We start from the raw sequence: 23924 nt of genomic DNA on the forward strand, positions 1-23924 counted from the left end.
CCGGTTCTTCTTTCTCTACACGGGCACAAAGCTCCCACCCCCTCTCCAAAGAAGAACCTGGAAGAATCAAGAGGGTCCCTTGCCGACTTCAGCCCTCAGGACACACAGGCTCAGGCCCGTTCCTCCTTGCCCCCACCCCTGGCTTAGCATCTCCCATTCCCCAAGTTCAGCCTGGAAGGGGGAGTTGCTGCATATGAGGGTCTGTCCATCTTTTCTTTGAACCTGGTGGGAGTTGGGTAAAACCCAAGGATCTCTGCAGAAAATACGTTGCCATTAGTACTTTCTGTGTATTGGGTCCTTTACACAATTTATACCCAAATCACCATCTTATAGAAGAATAAACCAAGGATGGACACTCGAGTCCTGATATGAATTCAGAATCTGAGTTCTAATGCCCAGTAGGATTTTACCAGCTCTGCGGGCTGAGGGGACACCAGCTACCAAGGGTTCACGTCAGGCGTCCCAATCCCTTTCTCCCCCTGTGCTATAGCATCATGGCCTAGACCTTGGGGTTTTTCTCATCTCCTTCACTTCTCTCCCTGGTGGTTTAGGGACATAAACTAACATCAGTGAGTCAGTCCCAGGTTCGTGTAAGTGTGACCTCCCGGCGGCCTAGCTGGGATGGAAAGACTCATGGGGGTCGCCTCTGGAGTCACACAGCTGGCCTGGAACCATACTCCTGACTACACTGCTGGATTCTGATCAGGGATGTGCTGCATGGGGAAGAGGAAAGCCTTGACCCTGGCCTTGCTCAAGGGGTATAGGAAGCAGTCAGAGGTCGCGGGGGGGGGGGGGGGGTGCAGGGCAGTAGCCGAGGCCCAAAGGCCCTCTGTGGATGGGTACGGAGTTCTCCCCTTTCCCTCAAGCATCTTTGAAATACAGGCCTTCATGATTTATTGAGATAGTTTATGTACCATCAAATTCAACTTTATAATTCAGTGGTTTTAGTGTATTCATAGAGTTATGCACCCATCACCACTGTCTGAATTGAGAACTTTTTTTTTTAAGATTTTATTTGAAGAGAGAGAAAGAGCACAAACCAGGGGAGCGGCAGAGAGAGAGGAAGAAGCAGGCTCCCCACTGAGCAGGGAGCCCAGATGCGGGGCTCGATTCCCAGGACGCAAAGGCAGACGCTTAACTGACTAAGCTGCCCAGGCACCCCTAGACTGAGAACATTTGCACCACCCCCCAAAGAAACTCTGTGCCCATTAGCAGCCTCCTCCCCATTACGCCATCCCCCCTCCCCAGCACACTCCTCTCCTTCCCGCCTCCCTCGATCTGCCTGTTCCGGACATTTTGCATGAGCGGAACCACACAACATGAAGCCCCTGGTGTCCGGCTTCTTTCCCCGGTCAGAGCATTTTCAGGGTTTAGCCACGTGGTTTCGGGCATCCCTGCTTCTTACCGCCCAGGGATAGTCCCCTGCATGGACACACCCGGGTCTGTTTAGCCGTGGATACTGATAGGTTTGTTTTGAAACCATCTCGGAGATCCTTTCCAGCGCTTGGCTGGGCCGGGAAGGTGGGGGGTACTCAGACCCGGCGGGCGGCAGGGCCGTGTCGTTCAGGCGGCGGAGCGCACCCTGGCCAGCATTTGGCCGCAGAGAGTGGGATCCGAAGGCAGAGGCCCTGCAGGGGGCAAACCTCACACCTCCGCTGACCACTCCCTTTCCCACACCTCCCCTCCCAAGACCCTAACCGGAGCCGAGTGGGAAGGCCTTTCCAGGGGCCTGGCCAATTTAGAAAATCTGTTTGCATGGCAAAGGTCCTGCGGTTTAGGATGGGGAATTAAAGTTATTAGCAAGTCTTTTCACAGGTAAGTGGAGCTCATTGGCCAGCGCCCTCCCCTGGGGAGAGCCTCACCTCCTTCTCGGAGCCAGCCGCGGTCGGGTGTTTGTTAGCACCCGGGTGTGAATTTTCATTAGCTCGTCTCTGCTAATAAGGCAGAGGGCTGGGGCTGGGAAGGGCGCTCCTCGCACCGCTCCTGTGCCTGCGTCCCCGTTGCGAGGCTCCAGGACGGCCAGCAGCGTCCAGGTAGGCGACTCTCAGTTCTCAGCTAACCGACCTGTGAAAGTGGCAGCTGCTGGGGCCAGGGTGAGGTTGGGAAAGTGGAGGAAGGAGAGGCTAAGAACACGCCCCAGCAGATGGCCAGTGGCAGCGTCGGACTGGGCCCCCATGGGAGGGCAGCCTCCCCGGGCGCGCACACAGGTGAGCACCAGTCTGTCCCAAGGACAGGGACCCAGGGTACTGGGTAGCGCCCTCTCCATCACCTGAGGCCTTGGCTAGGTGGGGAAGGCGCAGGCCCGGAGCCAGAGGCCGGCTGAGCCCGGGAGCCCCACCAGGCCGCTGGCGGGTGCTGCCTCCTTCCTGAGGAGCTGCGTTCTCAGCTGGCGGGGTCAGAACCCACGGGGCACGGGCCCACGGAGCGGTTCCCGTCAGCCAGGCTCCGTGGCGAGGGCTGCAAATTCAACAACTGACCTCACGTGGTTTGAGCATGGGAGCCGCAGGTGAGGGGCAGGTGTGTGGAGTTAGACCTGTTTTCCAGAGCGGGACACAGCAGCACAGAGAACAGGGAGTTGTTCACAGAGCTGGTACCCGGCTGGTGAGGCACGGACACCCGTGGCTGGTGGTTGATGGATCAGGTCTCCGGGATCGACCTGGCCATCACATGTGTGCGCACGTGTGTGTGTGTGTGTGCACGCGCGAGTGCGCGAGCCCGCTGGGAGGGCAGAATCAGGCCCCTCATGCAGAGGAAGCTGCCTCTGCTTGCTGAGCGGAGATGTTGTTCTCACTGAGAAGGCCACACTGTGTGGGCGCTGATGCTGACGGGCTGCGTCCTAAGGAGGGACAGCTGATGGTTTCATATTTAAGCCATTTATTCAGGGGCAGGCTCCATGGGTCACTGTAGGAACCCGGGGGAAGACAGGGGGTGGTGGTCATGGGCTGTCTGCCGGCGGGTCGGAGGTGATAGGACTGAGGCCGGGCCAGGCCTTGTGCGTCTGCGTGGTGCCCCTGGAGGAGGCCAAGCCCACACGTCCCTCCGGCCACATGTTGCTCAGTCAACAGGGCCATCTGAGGGGCACGCGGATGCGCTAGGATTCTGGAACCGCCAGTATCTGGAGAAGGAGGGTAGCCCAGGGCTGGGGAGGGAAGCTGGGCCTAACTGCAAAGCCCTGCTTGTCCTGGCTGAGGCCAGGAGCCATTCTGCCCAGCCCGCTCACCAGAGGTCATCCCTGCGTTTGCACAACCCTGAGTGTGATGTGTCCAAACTATGACACCTGGGGCGCTCCTTTAACTGATACTAGTTCTAACATTCCCCTGAGAAATCCCAAGGTTCTTGGTGCTTCTGAGGGGTTCTGTCACCCAGTGGGCAAGGACCTCTTTTGGGGACCACTGGCACCGCCCACTCAGCCCTGGTGGTGCATCAGCCCTGGGCTGATGGGCCATGGGGGGGGGGCTAGGGCCATGGGTCCCCAGCTCAGCGCTGCTCAGGCCTCATCTGCCCATTTTCCAGCACTTTGCTGGGCCTGGGGTCCTCTGCCTTCCCCCCTCCCCCCTCCCATGTACCTGCCCTAGGAGGCTCCCTGTGACTGTCCCAGCTCCCCTCACCCCTCCCTGCTCTCCCTACACACCCTGGGCAACTGAGGAGGTGGCCTGGTTTGGGTGGCACGTGACTTTGGAGGAGGAGGACAGGGCCAGCCCAGCGCCCCTCCTGCCTTCTTCCCTTGTGACCTGGCATTTTCCTGTCTTCAGACAGCTCTGCCCTCCTTAGTTTGGGTGGGCATGACCTCCATGTCCCTCCAGGGATGGGCCTGTGCCACAGGCCTGCACAGTCAGCCCCTGAGTGGTTCCAGAATGTGACCCCATTCAGACCAGTGAGAAGCAGGCTTCGGACTTTGCTGGAACTGTTGAGAAAGGGACAGTCGCTGTGGGTGGTGGTTGCGGTCACGTTGCCAGCCGAGCAGAGGGCCTCCCAGAAAGGGGAATCAAAACAGAGTTGGAAAGAGAGTCCTGATTTCTCCAACACCTGGACCCAGCCGCGGGGGAAAGCATCACACACACATGAGCCAACCTGAAAGTTCATTTGAGTCTCTGACACTTCCTGATGAACAAGTCTTTTAGGACTTGATCCAGGCTGTTCCAGGCCATGTAACCCGAGTCTCAACTTCCCTTCTGGGAAATGGTGGATAATGACAATATCTCCATTTCACAAGGTCACTTGAGGCGCACAGGTTGAGCCCACAATCACGAGCCCACAATTACGGTGTCCCGTAAACCTTCGTTCCCTGCCCCATTCAGTGTATGTAAGGTCATGGCCACCATCCTAAGTTTTCCTCCCTCCCCTCAAAAGAGAGTGGCCACAGCGCCTGGCGCGGGGAGGAAGAGGGTTGTTGTGAAAGTTGCCGCTGCTGCGGTCTCTGCTCCCGCCGTGGGAGGGCGGGGGACAGAGTGCCTGGGTGGGGGCACCTCCTCGTCTGGGGACATTCTGCGATCAATACCAGTGCTGTGAAGGATGTGTCGTGGCGATGAGGAGTGTGTGTGATCCAAGGGAGGAGAGGGATGGGGACACAAAGGGAGCTGCTTGTCAGAGACCCTGCCTTCCGCAATCGCGGGCAGGCTGGGACGCGTCAGCCACCTGCAGTTCTCCGAGGGGCCACACGGTGTCCTCAGAGAGGCAGGCGGAGGCCCTGAGCCAGGGCAACCCTCTGGCCTGTTTGCCTGGGAGGGAAGTTTCCAGAGAAGACAAAGGCACCTCTCTGCCCACCCCTCCTGTCCTCCGGTCCCCCAGCCTGCTCTAGGGTTCCAAGCCAGCAGCCAGCGGCAGGAGTGGCACCGTCCCTGCCTCCCAAGTGCCCTCTCAGGTCCCTGTGACCTCAGGCAGTGCCCAGCCACTCTTGAGTGAGCCTCGGCCTCTCCAAAGTGGCTCCAGTTGCGAAGAGGGAGAGAAGCCGGTGGGGAGAAAGCCGGCCACACAGTCGCTGGGGGAGCCTGGGGTCTTGCTCATGGGAGCAAAGGGACTCTCCGGGGCCCAGAAGGCGAGTGGTCCTCACAAGGCCCAGGAAACCCTTGCCTGGGCCCTGCTAGCGTCTGGACTGGGTGGGAAGGAAGAGTCCGGCTGGAAACAGTATTGCTGTTTATTGGGGTGACACGTCATCCGCCTGAGGGCTCTCACAAGCGGCTTAAGGTTGAAGCCCCCCCAGAGCATGGCTCTCCCTTGCTGACGTCCTGGACTGCCAGTCCGGGTCCCTGGGCCTACTGAGCTGCAGCCCTGTCCCCACGTCATCGCCTGGCCTCAGGGCACCCTGGGGGGAAGCCTGCCTGTGGCCAACCTTCTCAGAGAGCCCAGAGCAGCAGCCCGGTCACTTCCTGAAGTTCTCTCTTTGGAGAAGCAAGGAATACCTGCGAATCCGCGCGCAGTGCTCCTGCTCCTTTGCCGCCTTCTCCAGCTTCTGGAACCTGTGGGCCACAGAGGTGGGAATGAGAGGAAATTGTGTTGCGCCCTGTGCTCCCCACCCCTCCAGCTCCTCGGTCCCAGGACAGCCCCTGACCACCCTGTGCTAAACTAACAAACTCGCCAAGTGACACATGTGCTGCCTGTCAGTGTCCTCGGGACTCAGCCTGGGGCACAGCCTGCCCTCAGAACCTTTACTGCCTGACTACAGGGCCGGCCACCTCAGCCAGGAGCTGAGCCCGCTAGAAGGCACAGTGCGCTGGGGGACTCATGGTCCCTGTGCATGGACCACCGTCAGCCACATCGGAATGCCAGCACGTCCAGTGGTTAAATACTCCTCAAGCGTCTACTAGTGTCTTCAGCTGGACCCCAAGACCTAGCCTTGACCGCCCCCCTGTTTGTGCCCACCAACCTTTGTGGGTACATTTTTCCTTAAGTTCTTCTTCTTCTTCTTTTTAAAGATTTTATTTACTTATTTGACAGAGGATCACTATTGGGCAGAGAGAGAGGGGGAAGCAGGCTCCCCGCTGAGCAAAGAGCCTGATGCGGGGCTGGAGGACCCTGAGATCATGACCTGAGCTGAAGGCAGAGGCTTAACTCACTGAGCCACCCAGATGCCCCTCCTTAAGTTCTTCTTTCCAGCGTATCTCTTAATTTAGGCAAACGACCCAAGGGCCACACTAAACCTGAAACTACCCCTCAAGCAGCAGCAACAGCCCAGACAAAGCCTTTTGGAGGCCCAGACCACCCCGACAGGTTTGTGCTTAACCCCCAACCGACGCCTGCGCATGTGGACCATGGAGTGACCCATGGAGGGACAGACCATTGTATCTACCTCCTTGTAATACTAAAATCTCCACCCAAGGAAGAGCACAAGCCTCATTTATACAACATACAATGTACACATGGGCGAGTTTCCTAAAGGCACACGCGTGACCCTAGGCCGGCCTCTATGTACAATGACGGGGCTTCCCTAGCTAAGTACTCATCCTAACCCTCACTAAAAGGAACCCAGTCCCCATTGCTCAGGGAGTCACGGCTTTGCAAGTCACTAACTTTGTAAGTTAGCCCGTGATCACCTCATTGGCTGCAAATCAAGCTCCCTTCATGCAACAGCTTGCCTGGTGTAGCTTCCTAGGAGGGTTTGGTTACGCTAGTGACAGGCACGGGTGCAAGTGCAGGGAAGACCAGAGTGTACAGAAACAGCCCCGGTTCCCCCCGGTTTCCTCTGGGTGACAGGAGTGAAGGACATTTATAATCCGAGGCATTTCAGCGGCCGTCAAGGTCAAATGCAGGGAGAACCTGGGAGGGGTGGACCCTGCCCGGGGAGTGCTCCTAGAAGATCAGGTGTCTGAGTTGGGTCTCTTACAAAGTAAGAGGTTAATTTAAAAACAACAAAAAAACAAGCAGATGCACGTTCAGTACAGGAGAGTCGGAGAAGCCCAGGATCCACCCCTCATTCTGCACGCAGACCTGGCCGCTGGGAGCGCGCGGAGGACGCCTTCCTTCTGGGGAAAGGGGTGCGGGCTGCTGGCCAGGTTCCTGCTGCAGCCTGCGTGCACCGAGGGTGTCAAAACAGTCCCGGCACGCAGGAGGAGGGCTCCTTCTGGGGAGAAAGGCAGCGATTGCAGCTCTGGATTTGTTTCAAGGCTCTGTCTGCCAAAGCGCATCCACGTGGAGACGTATCTGGTCTAAACGCACTAAAACATTTTTTAACTTGAAAAAGTAGCCTATACGTTGCTTTTAAAGAAATCAGAAAATCCAGGTGGGTATACAATTACAAGCAATCTCCCTCTCACCTCAGATCCTGGCTTTCCCTTCCCAAAGCAACTGTAATTAACAGCTCCCTGTAAGTCCTTGGAAATTGTTTTCACACGTACAAGCATAGACGTGCATAAAATCTTGTGTTTTTTTTTTTCTTTGTGGCCACACACTCTTGTGCACCCCCCGGTTTGTACTGGAAATGTATCCTAGAAACGGCTTCTAGTGGCCACTCACAGATCTGCCACCTTCTCTCTCCCTAACAAGCACACCCTGGGGCTGAAAATCCTTTGTTAAGGCCTTCCAGGCTGCGTGAACGGTGCCTGCGGAGGGAGCACGGGGAGGAGGCTGAGTGTGCACGGGGTACACACTCGGACTTTGAACCCACACTGCTTGTACCTCACTTACAAGCTGTTGACCCTGGACAGGCGAGAGTAACAACAGTAAAAAATAAGATTATGCCCGCAAAACACTTAGCATAGTACCAGACCCCAGGTAGGTGCTCAGTGCACGTTAATGACCACAATACTTCTTGGGGTGCCTGGGTGGCTCAGTGGGTTAAGCCTCTGCCTTTGGCTCAGGTCATGATCTCAGGGTCCTGGGATTGAGCCCCACATTGGGCTCTCCGCTTAGGGAGCCTGCTCCCCCCTTCTCTCTGCCTGCCTCTCTGCCTACTTGTGATTTCTGCTTGTCAAATAAATAAATAAAATCGTTAAAAAAAAAAATACTTCCACTGCTGATGAATTAGTGGGAGTGAAATTTCTGGCTCAGGAGGTCAAAACAACATGACTTCCATAGACGACCCTCCAGGAGTGCCTGCTGGCTCAGTTGGTGGAGCCATGGCTCTTGATCTTGGGGTTGTAAGTTCAAACCCCTTGTTGGGTTTAGAGATTACTTAAAAATAAAATCAGAGAAGAAAATAAAAGAAAAAGTGACTGCCCAAGTGGCTGCTGAATAGATCGGACGAGGGCAAGTCTGAAAAGGAAGCCTGAGAATAAAGCCGTTTGTGTGTTAAGACAACGTGGGTGATTTGCAACATACACTGTGGCACGGAGGCCTTTCTCTGTGGTCTCATGATAAGTAATGCTGGCCCTTACTGCACATGCCATCGTGTCCCATGCTGAGATGTGGCCGTCACTCATTTCATGCATGAAGACCTGAGGCCTGTCCTGTCCCACAGCTAGAGGCCGCCGGTCTGCGCCCCAGGCCTACTGCACAGCTTGTGCCCTGAATTTGAGGCTCTTTACACCTGCCCTTCAACAACATCTAAGGGAAAAGATGGAAAACTCCAGCGACCTGAGCCTCGAAACTTCTGTCTGGCTGCATGAGCAGCCGCATTTGCAGCTAGCCAGACAAACCAGGAAAAAAAACTGTTCGTAACACACTGACACAGGACTTTTAAAATCAAAAGAGAATGAACTTGTGCTTGGGAAAAAGATCCAAGCCAAGTCACTGAAAGAGAGAGAGACATGTACAATGTATGTAACAAAAGCTGCAAAGTGTCCTTCACTTCCAGATGAAAATAGTGATGGGCTATCACTTCTGGCCTGCCCCACCCCTGGTTCCCTTGGCCGTGGACCTGGACTGTTGGGTCACCCCCGAAGCCCACCTTCTGGCAGAAAGCCAGCTATGGAGAACCCTGCATCTTTCTGGGCTTTGTATTCACAGAGAATGAAAGGAGAGCGAGCCAGAGACACAGAGAGGAAGGGGCACTCTGTTTCTGTCTGCTTCCTGGTGTCCAGAAATTGCTATCGTGATCAAGTTTGAGCCAGCCAGAGAGGGCAGACTCTAAAGCAGGGCAGGGAGCCAGGAAATGGTGCCTAGAGACCCGGGCTGGAGGAGAGCAGAGGCCAGGCCTCGGGGAGGGGGGTGGCGGAGTGGGGGGTAGGGACACGTATTTGGAGCTAACTGGCCTCCTTTTAAAGCCCCGAAGGCAGGCTCCCTTTCACACAGGCTGTTTATAAAAGTCCCAAGGGTAGGTTTTGTGAAAGCAATTTGGACAGAGTATTGCAAGTCTGAAACTTTGACTCGATTGCCACATAAACCCATTGCCTTGAAATTTCACTTATTTTTAGCATCAGTGAAGCTGTTTCAGACACGAGGAATGAAAGGGGGGGAAGAGGTGAGATTAATATTGGGGGGGACACATAGGAACAGCAGCAGAAGTATGTTAAAGTCTACATTGTGGGCATGTGGCTGTTCAGTGACTTTTTTCTCCTCAAACCTGTATGTTTGAAATTTTTCAAAGTAAGGGGCACCTGGGTGGCTCAGACCGTTGAGTCCAGTTCTTGATTTTGGCTCAGGTCATGATCTCAGGGTCATGAGATCAAGCAGCATGGAGCCTGCTAAAATTCTCTCTCCTTTTCCCTCTGCCTCCCCCTGCCCACCCCCACCCTTTGTGCACTTTCTCTTGGGAGGAAGGAAGGAAGGATGGACAATTTCAAACTAAAATGCTGGGGCAGGGACTACTCTTTGGGAAAACCCCAGGTATCAGACCTCAGAACAGGAGAAGAGAAAAAAGCCTTCTTTTAATCAATGTTTCCCAAATTCTTGCTGGGACCCAGTTTGGAAAATGGGATGCCATAAGAGATATAATCCAAACACTGTGATCAGGCCCAAGTGAATGTTCCTTCAATCTGGGCTGGCCACAACCACACAGTGTGACCCCTCCTAGCTCCTGCTGGGTTCCAGGACCCAGTGAACACTTCCCTGAGCTTTTCTATTCCCAAGCTCCCAAGCCCTGGCCCCTGGCTCCTGAGGTCCCACGTGGTCAGCCCCTCCAACCTTCTCCCCTGCAGAAGGTTCCCCAGGAGGCAGTCCTCTTCACCCCTCTCAGTGGCTGTGGGGCCTTCCCAGGGAGAGGTTGGGGTGAGGGTCCTAAGAGCTAAGCTGTGTTGATAAGGAGGAAAGACATTAGGGAAAAAGCACCTTAAAAAAGTCCATTCCCACGGGAACTGGAGGAGGTCAGGGTATATGGACCCTGTCCTTATGAGAGCAGACCCAGCCACAGGGGAGTGGGGAGCTATACTGTAGACACAGCCTTTCCATGGAAATTACATAGGCATTAAAAGCCGTATTTATAAGGAGGTTTTTCTTAAAAAATAATGAACTTCTATTCTGGAGCGACACAAAGCCAGACTTAAAAATTGATCATGAAACAGGATCTCAACTTAGTGAAAACACCAAAGGGAAAACCTGAACCAAAATTAACAAATTAACAGCCCTGCTAGGGTTTTTGTGATGGACTCTGAGTTATTTAAAAAATTTTTTTTGCATTGTCCTATTTTCCAAATTTCTACAAGTGTATCGATAATAACTTCTATCAGAAATAGTGAATAATTTTTTTTTTTTTTACAATGGAGAAGTACTTAGTAGTAGCTCTGCTTGAAGAAAATTTCCTTCCTTCCGCGGGTTCCTTCCACGGGTGTCCTGAGTTCTAATCTCCACTTATACCTTGGCCAAGGGTGGGACTTGTCCATCAGGGACTGTGGCAGCCTGAACTGGCCGGGCCCTCTGCTGCCAGGTGGGAGGTGAGCCTCCCAGTGCTGGAAATGTGGGGCCGGGGGCCATTCCCCCAGGTGGGGCAGCCGGCTGGCTTCCAGCTCAAGTGGGAAGGCTCACCCTTTCCAGGCCAGTGAAAGAGAGGGGTCAGACTGAAAGGCAGAAATGGAAGCAAGCTCCTTAAACAAGGGGCTCTCTGGGTCTTATCAAGAAAGAGCTGCAGATACTACGCCGCCATCAAAAAGAATAAAATCTCGCCATTTGCAGCGATGTGGATGGGAGTAGAGGCTGTTAGGCTAAGCGAAATAAGTCAGAGAAAGACAAATACCATATGATTGCTCTCATGGGGGACTGATGAAACGAGACTGATGGCTATAGGGGAAGGGAAAAGAAAAATAAAACAAGATGAAAATCGAGAGGGAGGCAAACCATAAGAGACAAACTCTAGGAAACAAACTGAGGGTGGCTGGAGGGGAGGTGCGGGGGGGGCGGGGGAGGGGTGATTGGGGGATGGGCATTAAGGAGGGCCCTTCCTCTAATGATCACTGAGTAGTATACGCCGCTGGCGAGTCACTAATTTCTACCTATGAGACTAATTAAAAAATTTAAAAAGGAAAAAGCTCCAGAAATCTCCGTGCCAGGACCTCCCCTGAGAACAGTCTCACTACGGCCATGGTCTAAACTCATACTCTTCACTTCTTTTTTCACTGATATTTAAAATTTTCCAAAATAACTTTTTTGTTTTGTTTTGTTTTTGTTTTTAGAAAAGCTGCAAATAGGGAAAGTACAAAGAAAGAAAATCACACATACGTGATCACCCAGATATAACTACCGTTACTATGGGTATACACACTTCTAGTCTTCTTTTACTCAAAATCAGGATTATACTGTAAGTAATAATTTATAACCTCTCCTTATCTTTTACTTAGAAAAATTTCAAACCTACAGAAAAGTTGCAAGTAGTACAATACACCTGTATTCACCACCTATAAACATTTTATCTGTCTGTCACTCTCTATGAATATTGTCCTCGGTTTCACAGATTGTTCACATTTTCTCTTTCTCTCTCTAAATGTTTTTCTGGTCTGCTGGAAAATAAACTAGACTTCATGATGGTTCACCCTTAAATTATTCAGTTGCATGTCCTCAGAACAAGTCAAGCCATCAAGGGTTAAAAGAAGCAGCCTCCATGGGAGGAACAGGGGCACTCTTAGTAAATCTTGGTAATCCTTTCATCAGGGGAAATGTCTACTGACCCCTTCTTTGCTGTCCTCCCCCAAGACCCACAGAGCATCCCCGCCTCGGACAAGGATGGCCCTGCTTCCCTCCCAGGGATGCTGAAAGCCCTAAGGCCAGCCCACCACGCCCAGGAAGGAACCAAGTGCAGCCGGTAAAAGCCGTCATGGGGGCCGAGGCGCCACCTGGCGGTGGTGTCTACAGTTTGCTGGGAACGAACTGAGACTAACCCAGCATCACTCTTGGACCTACCATGGAGTGAGGACCCTATGCCCAGCCCTTGACATGTATTAGCTCTCGAATACCTACACCACCTGCGGGCCAGGCATCGTGGAAGAGCCCACAGCACAGTCTGCTGCACCATGGGCGTACCACACATCTTTTTTGAATTAACGAGGAAACTGAGGCTCTTGGAGGTTAAGGGACTCGACAAGGTCTCCCGGCCAGTGAGCGGCGGAGGCAGCAGATTTCAGAGCTGAGTACCCTCCTGTTGCTTCATTCCTCTGGAGGCAAGCGTGAGGAGATCATACTGGAGAGATCACAGAGTCCCAGAGCGGACGCCACAGAAGGCCCGGGAAGGAAAGGGACCACTCGATTCCCTCCCCACCCCGTCTGTTGTGGAGGGCTCCACTAGTGACCCTGTCCCACTTAAAGTGCACGGTCCAAATCATGACACAAATCTACAAGAATTTGCAAGCCGCCAGAAATTTGTAGTGAATGGGAGAGAAGAGAGACCTGCTTTTCCAGAGCGGACAGAGCACAGTTCACGATGCTTCTACAGTGGAAAGGGCTGTGGACAGAGTCCTGGTGGCACCACGACAGTGGAAAGGGGAGAGACGCAGGACCTCACCATTTGTCCAGATGATGGATAAAGCAGAGGGGAGCTTTGACCAGGGGCTGGAAAACCGTTTCTACAAAGGTGTGACAGATCCTATGGTGTCTGTTGGCAGTGTCAGCTCTGCCGTTGTGACACATGAGCAGCCACTGGTAAGACCTAACAAACAGGCCTGTTCCAGCAACACTTTATTCATGGAAACGGGCCACAGCCCCTGTCTTAGATGATTGTGTCTGATAATCCAAATATGATTTGTAAAACCAAAGACTCGAGAAAGCAGAAAGCAAAGACAGTCTTGACAAGGAGAAAACAGCAACTGGCAGCCCTTCCTTTCCAGCCTGAATCCGCTGCTCCTTTTCTACCAAGCCGAACGGGAACGGGGGGCTTGGCTCCTGGGCTAGGAGAGGGTGGGGTTCCCTGCTGGCGGGGGCTCTAAATGCTGGACGGACCTTACCGTCAAACGAACGCCACTAGTCCTCCATCCAGACACCCCCAGGGGCAGGGATGGGAGGCGGACCCAGCACTCTACCTCTTCTGGAGGAAACGCTCGCATCTTTTCTCCAAGGGCAGCATCTGGGCAAAGGCCGCGTTCTCGGTCATGTCAGCTTCCGGAATGGTGTGATTTTTGGACAGGTTTTCCAGGAGTGGGTAGGCCTCGAGGTTGAAATAGAAAACAGAACTCTGGCTGTCCTTGGTGTTGCTGGATTCAGTTTCGTCGGGATGGTCTCCTGAGATGAAACGACAGGGCCAGCGCGGTGGAGGGAGGACCTTCTCTGTGGGCTGGGCGGGCACAGGGGGGCTGCTCTCTCTTGGTAAGGCTGGCTCATGGGACTGAGCTGTGAGGGGCTCACTGGATCTAGAATAGCAAGATTCCAGAGAAAAGACCTTGCCTTGTGTTTTAGCTAAGCGCCTAGGGAGGGCTGAACAGCCGCGTCGTTCTGGCCTGTGGTGTGGGGTGCGAGAGTGGGGGAAGAGATTGGGCAGTGTCACCCCATCTAGTTCTGGGAGGGGACGGAGAGTGTCAGGAAAAGAGCCAGCAGGCCACAGGGTCCCCCTCCAGTACCTCGGAGCAGGAAACACGGGTGTTGAACAGACACGACAAACAAGGGCTTCCAGGGGACCACCAGATGGTAGGTTCTGGGTAGAGCAAAGGCACAGATGATCTGAGGCTTGGCCACATCCATGAGCTGTAGAGAGCCGTTCCCATAGAAGACCAGCAACTGGGAAGCAGACAGATGGTGATGGGGACTTCTCTGTCCCCTCCATTCGGAGTCAGAGAAGCAGCTGGACATTTCAACAGGCCACAGAGAGACCTGATTTGCTTTCAGGCACCCAGTGAGGCTCAGGGAGCAGAGAAGTGTGTGTGTTCCCTTCTCTGGCGGTCCCCCCAGCAACAGGCCCTCCTCCAGGCGCTGGATCTGATCCTGGAGGCGCTTCCCCTTTCTGCCCTGGCTTCTAGTCTGCCAGTACCTCACCCCGCCCTGCTGAGGTGCTGGCCCTCCACATGACTTTAGTGCTGCCTCTGTGTACAAACCCTTTCCTTCCGTCCTCGGGGACCCCATTCACTCCAATGGCTCCTCCTGGCCTGAGATCTGAGCCAGAACTCCCTCCTGCCTGGGCTCCTTCCTCCCTGTAGATGGGACATACCCCGATGTCATCCTCTTGCAGCTGCCACACTGTTTCCTCTCCCCCAGACTCACAAGTCCAGCGTCTGTCCTTGTCCTCTCCACCCCCTCTTGTCACCGCCTCCTGAAAGCAGCTGCTTTCAGCTGTGCAGCCCAGCAGGGCAAGGACTTGTTCCTTCATCCCCCGGTAGCCCAGAGCCAGTCCAGGGTCTAGCACTTGACCTGCCTTTGACATGTAGTGTTTGAAGGACAAATGACCACGTTTACTGAAGAGGAGTGAGGGGCACAAGGAACCTACCATGCCAGGTAAGGCTTGGACTGGGGCCACTGCACAGATGGCTTCATCCAGGTGCTTTATAGGCCTGCAGGAAACAAGACACATGGCCAGTCGTACTGAGTCGGCCAGAGTTCAAGCTGCGCTGTCCTCTCCAGGGCATACACCCCAGACACACTCTTGTGTATATAAGCATCAGGAGATATGTTGGACTTTTCAGAGTAGCAAACACTGGGGACCATCTGATTGTTCCCTGGAAGAAGCATGCCTCGTTGCACTCTGTTATACGACGGGCTGCAGTGCAGGTGGGAAAATAACCAGGCTGCGTTCCCCAACATGTGCGACTCCCATGAACAAGGTCGCAAGGCAAGTGATAGAAGAAACGGCACTGAGAAACAAACTGGGGAGTATACAGGATAGGATTCCATTTACAATTGCCCCAAATAATGCGCAGCTAAGTGGTCGGTTACTTGGGAGATACAGGTGGTTGATTCTTACAGGAGAGCCAAGGAATAATGAATTTTGGAAAGCCATATTATAGATGGAAAAACAAACTGGCCGTAATATTTTGCAGCAACTCCCATCAAAAGGTGGAGTCAAGGGGCGCTTGGGTGGCTCAGTCTGTTGAGCGTCTGACTCTTGGTTTTGGCTCTGGTCATGGACTCATGGATTGTGGGATTGAACCCCCCTGCTTCCGGCTTCTTGCTCAGCTGGGAGTCTGCTTGAAAGAATCCCTCTGCCCTGCCCCGCCCTCTGCTTGTGCATGCACACTTGTTCTCTCCATATAGATAAATCTTCAAAAAAAAAAAAAAATCTTTAAAAAAAGGAAAAAGATAGAAGTGCCTGGGTGGCTCAGTGGGTTAAAGCCTCTGCCTTCGGCTCAGGTCATGATCCTAGGATCGAGCCCCGCATCGCATCAGGCTCTCTGCTCAGCAGGGAGCCTGATTCCTCCTCTCTCTCTGCCTGCCTCTCTGCCTCCTTGTGATCTGTCAAGTAAATATATAAAATCTTTAAAAAAAAAAAAAAGGAAAAAGATGGAGTCAATTTTCCCACTGCTTGATCGTGGATATGGCCATGTGATGTGCTCTGTCCTGTGTGGCATGAACAGAGGCCTGGAAAGTGTTTGTGCACTGCGGTGGCCCTTGCTTGCTGAGGGGGCCCTTGGGCTGTCAAGTGATAGAGGCTGAGACAGCCTGCAGGAGTGGCCACAAGGAGGAGAAACAAGCATCCTGGCCAATGGCCACGTGAGTGAGGCCACTGAGAACTTCCCAGCCCCTGGCTGAGCTGTCAGTGGCCTGGGACACACATGAGAGCCTGAACCAGACCAGTGGAGGAGCTGCCCAGCTGAGCCTCACCCAAACAGCCGACCTACAGGATCGGGGGTCCGGGGCTAAATAATGAGTGTTTCCTTTAGCCTTTAAGTTGTGGGGTGGTTTGTTACATACAGCAATAGATAGATAACTACCTTTGGGGAGGAGAGAAGAACGTGACCGGGGACAAGCACACAGAGAGCCTTAACTGAATTGGAGATGATCTTTTCTTAAATATTTTATTTATTTCTTTGAGAGAGAGACAGCAAAAGAGAGGACAAGCAGAGGGGAGAGGGAGAAACAGACTCCCTACTGAGTAGGGAGCCCAATGCAAGGCTCCGTCCCAGGACCCCAGGATCATGACCTGAGCCAAAGGCAGACGCTTAACCGACTGAGCCACCCAAGCACCTGGGAGATGATCTAGTTCTTAAGCTTGATGATGGGTGCAGGGGAGTTTCTCTCTGCCTCTAGATATACGCATACGTGGACACACACACTAAATATAGTGTGTATATGTATATATATATGCATACATATAGGGTGTGCATATAGAAACAGCCGAAATCCACACACATATTCTGTTGATCATTTGCAAGCTTAAAGTATTCCACAATTTAGAAAAGAAAGAGACCCTTGAGGAAACGGATAAAAAGCTCTTTTGGCAGAAATGATGCTCTTCTTGGTCATGTGGGACACAAAAGGTGTCCCTTGTGCCATCATACAATTTTTGCAAGACGAGTTTTACATATTTACCCACATATAAAAGACAGTGGGGACCTTGGGACGCTCACGGGTGGGGGGTGGCAGCTACAGAGCAGTGGACTCCCACAGGGGAGGTGGTCGGTGTCTTATCAGTGAGAGGCGCCATCTGGCTGGCAGCTCGTTCACTCCGTCCTGCGCTCGAGCCACCCACCTCTCAGCGAGCACACTGATGCTGGGTCCTTGGGTCCCTCTGGCTGTCACCAGGTAGAGAGAAGAGTCTGTGCACAGCACCACACACTTCATTTGGGATTTCAAGGGATTCTCAGGATACATGTTCTTTCCTTTGTGGACTAAGAAGTACTTCAGGAAGTGAATGCTCTGGCAGGAACAACCCTTGGGAAGCGCGATGACCCCAAGAGGGAAACCTGGAGAAATAATTGCACCAGCAGATCAGAAAAGTGGCCAGACGACGATGCAGCCATGGGCTCGGGGTCCATGACCAGCAGGTGTGTGAGTGATGTGAAGGCAAGATCCAGCCAGGAGAGCCCTTTGAAAGTGAAACCAGAAACCCCAAAGCCCAGTGGGAGAGAAGAGCCCCCCTCCTGAGTACGGAGAAGCGTGGGGGACAGGGAGGACCAGCCCCGTGGAGGGGTCTGAGTCAGCACTGGGATGGAAGGAAGGAAGCTACACCCAGCCTGGTCCTGAACCACAGCTGACCAGGGCAGGTCGAAGTACAACAGAGGGGGCAAGAGCCAGGGTGGTCTCGGAGAAGGAGAGGGACATGTGTGTGTGTCACCAAGCAATATCCAGAATGTATCAACATCCAGAAAAATGAAAGCAAGCTATCGGGCAAGTGAATGTGCCATTAGTATCATCCTTCTGCCTTTGACGTATCTTTTTTTTTTTTTAATCTTATTTATTTATTTGACAGAGAGAGAGAGATCACAAGTAGACAGAGAGGCAGACAGAGAAAGGAGGGGAAGCAGGCTCCTTGCTGAGCAGAGAGCCCGATGCGTGGCTCAATTCCAGGACCCTGAGATCATGACCTGAGCCAAAGGCAGAGGCCTTAACCCACTGAGCCACCCAGGCACCCCTGACTTGGACACATCTTTAGCCATTGTAAGAACACTGTGGGTGCAGTAACTCAAGTTCAAGAGGGCCTGGAGCCCTGTTTATCTTCCCGCCATGTGGGCAGAGTACGCACTATTGGAAAGAACTATGGCATTCTTCAGACAAATATGCCAAGTGAGGAAGGCACTCCACTGGCTTGACAGAGGCCTCCCTGAGATGGCCACGAGCCAGGCACCACCCCGAGCTCTCACCGACGTGTGGGCTCGGAGCGCTGCCGGGGATGATGGCATACCTCTACTCCCAAATGAAACACCTATCCAATTACAAAAGGGCAAACCAGTGATTCAGTCATCCCATCTAAGAAAGTCTGGTAAGAGGGAGACACTCCCAGGGCGCCTGGGTGGCTCAGTCGGTTAAGCGTCCAACTCTCGGTTTCGGCTCCGGTCATGATCTCATGGGTGGGATGGAGCCCCATGTTGGACTCTGTGCTCGGTGGGGAGTCTGAGGTTCTCTCTCTCCATCTCCCTCTGCCCCTCCTCCCCACTCTCTCTTTAATTAGTTAATTAATTAAAGGGAGACACTTCCTTACATCTTGATCAACTTAGGGCAAGTAGACACCGCTGATTTTCTGCACCTGCAAAGCTAGACCCAGGACCCAGGACTCTAGCAACTTACCGCCCACCCAGAATAGTTGCTGGTCTTGCCCTGGCCCCCTTTGAGGTCTCTTAGTTTCCATACCAGTGAGGTTCCTGCTGACCAGGGAGGGGGTAGAATAGCAGGAAGCAGGACTTGCTTATTTTGAGAGGTTGGGGGAGACGGGGAGAGGGTCGAGACTGCCATGGTGCCACACCCGGGGCTGGAAGACACTTCCTCCCCAGAGAGTGACAGTGAGGAAATGGACGGACTTCCAGACCTTGGTCTGGTGCGGGGACGGAGCTAGCACTCAGTAAATCCACAGGGAATGGGAATTGTCCGCACATAGTAAGTTCAATAAATGTCTGTTGAATGAGTGAATGAGGGGAAGGCAGGACCGGCTCCCCAAGTTGACCTAAGAACACGGAGTAACTAACAGAAGGCTCCGAGCCTACAGGAATTCCAGCGTTCCCGGACTCTCGTTACCTGGAGACCCACCCAGGGGTTAGGTGGAGATGGGGGCTCACCTTCAGCCAGGTCCAACAGCGTGAGCACGCCATCCTCGCAGGCCAGCGCTAGGTAGGTGCAGGTGCAGCTGAGCTGGGAGACCGTAATGGGCGCGGCACAGGGCCACACGCTCTCCGGGTCTGCGGGGAGGACACGGCATGCAAGGCTGTCCCCCAGCCTCCGCCCCCACCCAGCACCTCCACCTGCACAGCCCAAGACCCAGACGAGTTTGCCTGTCTGGGACGTGGGCAGGAGCCATGGTCTGGGCTCACCCTCTCGCTCACCTCTCGGCAATGCTGTCTCCCTCCTAAGGATAAAAGAAGGGGTCACGCTACTGTCCCCCTGCAGCTAACAATGAAGGCTTATGAGGTGCTGACCACTGTGGTAAGCCCTTTCCATGCCTCCTTTCAGTTAATTCTCACAAGGGTCCCGTGAAGTGAGTCCTGTTAGCACCCCTATTTCACAGATGAGGAAACCGAGGCAGAGATGTAAGCGACCTGCCCCAGGTCCCAGCCAGTCGGTACAGAGGTTGGTATTAGAAGCCGCGCTGCCTGGGAGAGGGCTGGAAGGAGAGAGATTCTTCCTTTGCCCATTTTCACATTTCACTATCCTTGTATAATTCTGAAATATAACCTAAGTGAACAGCTCAAGGAATCACCCCGAAGTGAACTTGCTCGACAACCATGAGTTTGTATAAACCAAACCACCACCATGTTTCCAAAGTGCTTGTCAGTTTCAAAGAGCTTCCACATCCGGAAACCCTCTGGATTTGGCTCTTCCCAGCAAGGGCGAGCAGGGAGCAGGGATGGCGTCGTGAATTAGTTCTGTGTTTCAGATGAGAAGAGGGGACTGGGGCTCACGGTGGCTGGCCTGACGGCACGCAGTTTACAAACGCCTGGGCCGGGGCTGGATCTGGCCTCTGACGCCAGGCCTCTCTTTACCTGAGCTGCCAAAGGAGTCCTGGGGACTGGACCAGGTTTTGTCCCTGTTGACCTGTTCTCTTAAAGAAACGGGACCGCTCAGAGACAGAGTCTTGCGGTCACTCACACCCCAGCCACTGAGCTACCTGCTTCTGCCTGCACAGCTCTGGTCCCCTAAAGTGACACGTCAGTCACGTGCCCTCAACTAAGCTGGAGAAGGCCATGCTCCGAGAGCCCCGAGCTTAGGGAACCCCCATCTCAAAGTACCGACTTTATCCTTCAGAGTTCGGTGAAGTGAATAGAGGAAGAAGTTGTGATTTCCAGGCCAGTGTATGCCAAGGACACAGGCTACCCCTGGGAAAGAAGAGAGAGGGGGCATCATGTAAGGAATCTAGATACCCTCTGGTTTGTACAGAAGCTGTTTGCCCAAGAGGAAGTCAGTTTGCAATCAAAAGTGGTCTGTTCTAATGGGCAGCAGGCAACAGAAGGACGTGCCTCCTGGGGAGTGGGGGGGCACCCCTGGGAGGGCTGTACCTAAGGTCAAGTCACCTTCCTGGGTGGGGAGGATGGTCACACTGCCCCTGGGCTGCTTTCACATCTTCTAGATAATTCATGTCCTCTTGGCTGTCAGTGTTTTACAAAATGAATTCAGTTTTGTACAAAATGAATTCATCTCCACAAGCAGCCCGGTGGGCCATGGGCTCATGCCCTCCTTGTGGCAGGTCCCTCCCTGAGATGATGCCAGTCTCTGTCATCAGGGAATCTGGGCACCATGCATCCAGCCAGAAACCATTAAGCTCCAGCTGTGAAGCTAGTGACCTACTTCCGGCCTCCCTCCCTCCCAGGGTTTGCTGAGGCATTCCCTCCAGGGGCTCACTGCCAAGGATAACCCCCTGCTTCGTGTTCATTTACCCGAGGGGCTCTTGACTTCTGCTGGCATTGCAATCATGCTGCTGGGGAGGAGGAAATGGAACGTGGCCATGCTGGGGAGAAAAAGAGACACCAGTCAGAGCCCCAGCAGACTCCTTGGCCAGGAGAGATGCTGGCAGTCTTGGTGCTAAAACCAGACATGGGTGGTTAGGATGGACCTTTCACGCTCTCTGTGCTGGTACTGGTGGCTGCAGACCTTGGAAGTTGGTGAGGGCGGGGCGGACTGAGCTGTGGGAGTCACTCGCAGGTTGGGAACAGTGCCCAGCACCTAGCAGAACTTTCTCTGTCCTAGAGGAAGATCCCTTAGTGATCAGTCTCGGCTCCCTCATGCTGGGGGGTAATCCAACTAGGGGGGTGCTGATAAATTTGCTCTTCTTAAAAAAGCCAATCAATTTCTTGATTTATAGAGTTTGCATTTACAAGAGCTTCTTGTGGTATAAAGACTCCCACTACAGACTGTGTGAATAGTTTAGCAACTAGCCTGCAACACTCCTAACTACCCAGCTAGGCAGTGCACCCCTGAACTTCATGGGGGTCCCGCTTCAGGTCTCTGGTAGCTGCTATGAGGGCACAACCCTAGGAGTCTGTGTCCCCAAGTGAGAAAATTCGAGATGCTCTTAACAGCAAGATGTGAGGCTTCCCGGGTAAAGCAAGAACATTCCGGAGGTTCAGCGTAGCTGTGAGGAGAGCTAGCTCCTAAAATCAGCTCTACCAAGTTCAAAGACTTGGGCTCAGTTTTTACAATCACAGCAGGGCTCATGAGCCCTTCCTGCTGCCTGAGGTTACAGAGGAAGGTATTTAAGTAATTAGATATTAATATATGACATTAGAAAGACTGGATGGAAATTGAATAATAAGTCTCACTGAATAGTGAGACTTTTATGTCTGTCTGCAGGCTCTTCTGTGTTGTCAAGATAATCAGGAAAAATTTTTTTTAAGAGAAGATGTGCACAAAATTGTAAACTAAACTCCTCTCACGCACACACGTCTATCCCCTCTTTGAAATTCACGTGATCAGCCTCTGTTCTAACAGTATTTGAACAATCTCCACACACTTTTTCAAAACATCTGCTGAAATTTTTGGAAAAAAGTCCCCGAAACCAGGAGCTCTTAGACCTCAGATGAATTCACGGGCTTGGGCACATGTTCCTGCGAGTGCCCGCACGGCTCCGGGGAGCAGGGGGCTCCCGGGACCCCCGGCCCGCTCACCTGAGTGGCTCCTCCTCCCACTCCGTGTCCGGGTCCTTCCGGTATGAGGCGTGGAAGATGGCCGCCTGCTGCTCCCACTGACTGTCCTTGATGAAGTGGTTCTGCCCCGAGCCCAGGCCATAGTAGTCCTCTACCTTGGCAAAGATTTCCAGGGGGCTTTTGAACGTGGTACCTAGGATGAAAAGATTCCGGAATTGGTCAAACCCTGGGACTTCCGCCTTCCTGATTTTCCCTCCTTCCTCGGTGCTTCCCAGTTTCCTGTGGAATCCCCCATCCCCGGAAGTCCATCGGGGAGCCCAGGGTTCAGCCTTCGCCCTGCCTCTTTCCTGCCCCGGCTGCTCAGGGAGCACGGGCCAAGCGCAGCTCCCACAGCCCCATCCCACCGCCACTTCCTGTTTCCGGGTTACCGGATCCGCAGCGGAGGCCTCAGACCACCGGTGCTGCGTCCCCAGGGCAGCAAGGCCCCAAACGGCCAGTTGCGGTCACTACTGAGCTGCTGCTGAAGGCCCCCGTAATCAGACAGGCCCGCCCCGAGTTCACCTACCCCACCGCCTTCCTTCACAATTCTCCTCTCTGCCAATCACTTTTCTTACCACTCGACTCCCCCTGAAACCTTTTGTTTCCTTCTTTTTCAACTGTTCCTAAATCCTCAGTATGACTGGGTGATTGATTTTCTGGGCGCCCACCCCAGCTTTGAGAACTCTGCTCTCTTTGGAGCGGGCTGGAGGCCCCATAGTGCCCCAGGTCCCCTTCCCCTGAGACATCCACTGTCCCGGGTTTCTTGCATTGGTTGCTACAGGAGACCCCTTTTGTATAAACAAATGGCAGCGAACGATGCACAAGCAGTTCCCTTAGTGGGGTCCCTGATCAGCAGGGATCGCGCAGGCTCAACAGAACTTGTTACAAATGCAGATTCTCGGGCTCCACCCCAGGCGGAAGGGGAAACTGTGGGTGGAGCCCAGCCATCCGGGTTCTAACAAGTTCTCCAGGTAAGTCTGATGCAACTAACGTTTGAGAATTGTTCTTAGACACTAGCACCCTTGCGTTTATCACTCACAGTGGCTTGGAGATCTCTTCCTATCATACTATAGACCTTCCTCATTGTTGCTTGTTTTCTTTTCTTCTTCTTCTTCTTTTTCCCTTTTTCCTTTTTTTTTTTTTTTTTTTTAAGATTTTATTTATTTGACAGACGGAGATCAGAAGTGGGCACAGAGGCAGGCAGAGAGAAAGAGGGGGAAGCAGGCTCCCCGCGGAGCAGAGATCCCGATGTGAGACTAGATCCCAGGACCCTGAGATCATGACCTGAGCCAAAGGCAGCTGCTTGACTGACTGAGCCACCCGGGTGTTCCTGTTGAAAATTTTTCTTATGTGAAATATAATACATTCAGCAAAGAGCATAAAAATATATATCTTAATAAATTATTACAAGGCAAACATCTGTCTCTACTCAGGTCCAGAGATGGGGCAATGTGTGCTCCCTAGAAATTCTGCAAAGGCCTGTCTCCAGTCACGGCCTCCGGGGAAGAGCGGCAGCCACTCTCCTGGCTTCTGTGTAAGCACCACGTTCTATTTATTTTACTTCTGTCTCAACGTGCATCTAAACATGATAGCTTTGTTCGGCCTGATTTTGCACTATATACACAAATGGGATTATATACAGCGCTAAGTCTAAGTCTGCCCTCTTTGGTTTAATACTCTTTGTGGCATTTGGCCATTTTGTTGCGGATGGCTATAGTTTGTTCCTTTTTATTGACAGTATCCCATCAAGTGAGTGTATATATGACAGTTAAATCTGTTCTGTCGTTGATGGGCATTTCGGTTCTTCCACATGGGCGGGTACGGAAAAATAACGTCACTGCTATCATTCTTGTACATGTCTGTAAATATCGGGGGAGCATTTACTTGTGAACCTATCAGGTATACACCTAGAAGGAGGAGGACCACTTCCCCCCTGGTTTG

The 23924-nt window shown here is 53.1% G+C and overlaps 1 protein-coding gene across 5 annotated transcripts in view; it reads right to left on the bottom strand.

Annotated features, from left to right (window-relative positions):
• Positions 1–5116: 5116 nt before the first annotated feature.
• WDR93 (WD repeat domain 93) overlaps positions 5117–23924 on the bottom strand; it is a 44668-nt gene continuing 25860 nt past the window's right edge. For 4 of the 5 annotated variants that reach the window (XM_059180001.1, XM_059180002.1, XM_059180003.1 and 1 more), the window contains 9 exons: positions 21966–22137; positions 20739–20809; positions 20094–20180; positions 18927–19046; positions 16907–17120; positions 14708–14771; positions 13848–14004; positions 13314–13512; positions 5117–5456 (listed from right to left, as the gene is read on the bottom strand). In XM_059180001.1, coding sequence (XP_059035984.1) covers positions 5360–5456; positions 13314–13512; positions 13848–14004; positions 14708–14771; positions 16907–17120; positions 18927–19046; positions 20094–20180; positions 20739–20809; positions 21966–22137 — 1181 coding nt within the window. In that variant the 3' untranslated portion in view covers positions 5117–5359. Of the gene's footprint in view, positions 5457–13313; positions 13513–13847; positions 14005–14039; positions 14415–14707; positions 14772–16906; positions 17121–18926; positions 19047–20093; positions 20181–20738; positions 20810–21965; positions 22138–23924 lie in introns of those variants that run through there. The other variant, XM_059180005.1, reaches the window with a different exon arrangement.

The sequence above is a fragment of the Mustela lutreola genome, chromosome 7 (assembly GCF_030435805.1).
Source record: "Mustela lutreola isolate mMusLut2 chromosome 7, mMusLut2.pri, whole genome shotgun sequence".
Lineage (NCBI taxonomy): Eukaryota > Metazoa > Chordata > Mammalia > Carnivora > Mustelidae > Mustela > Mustela lutreola.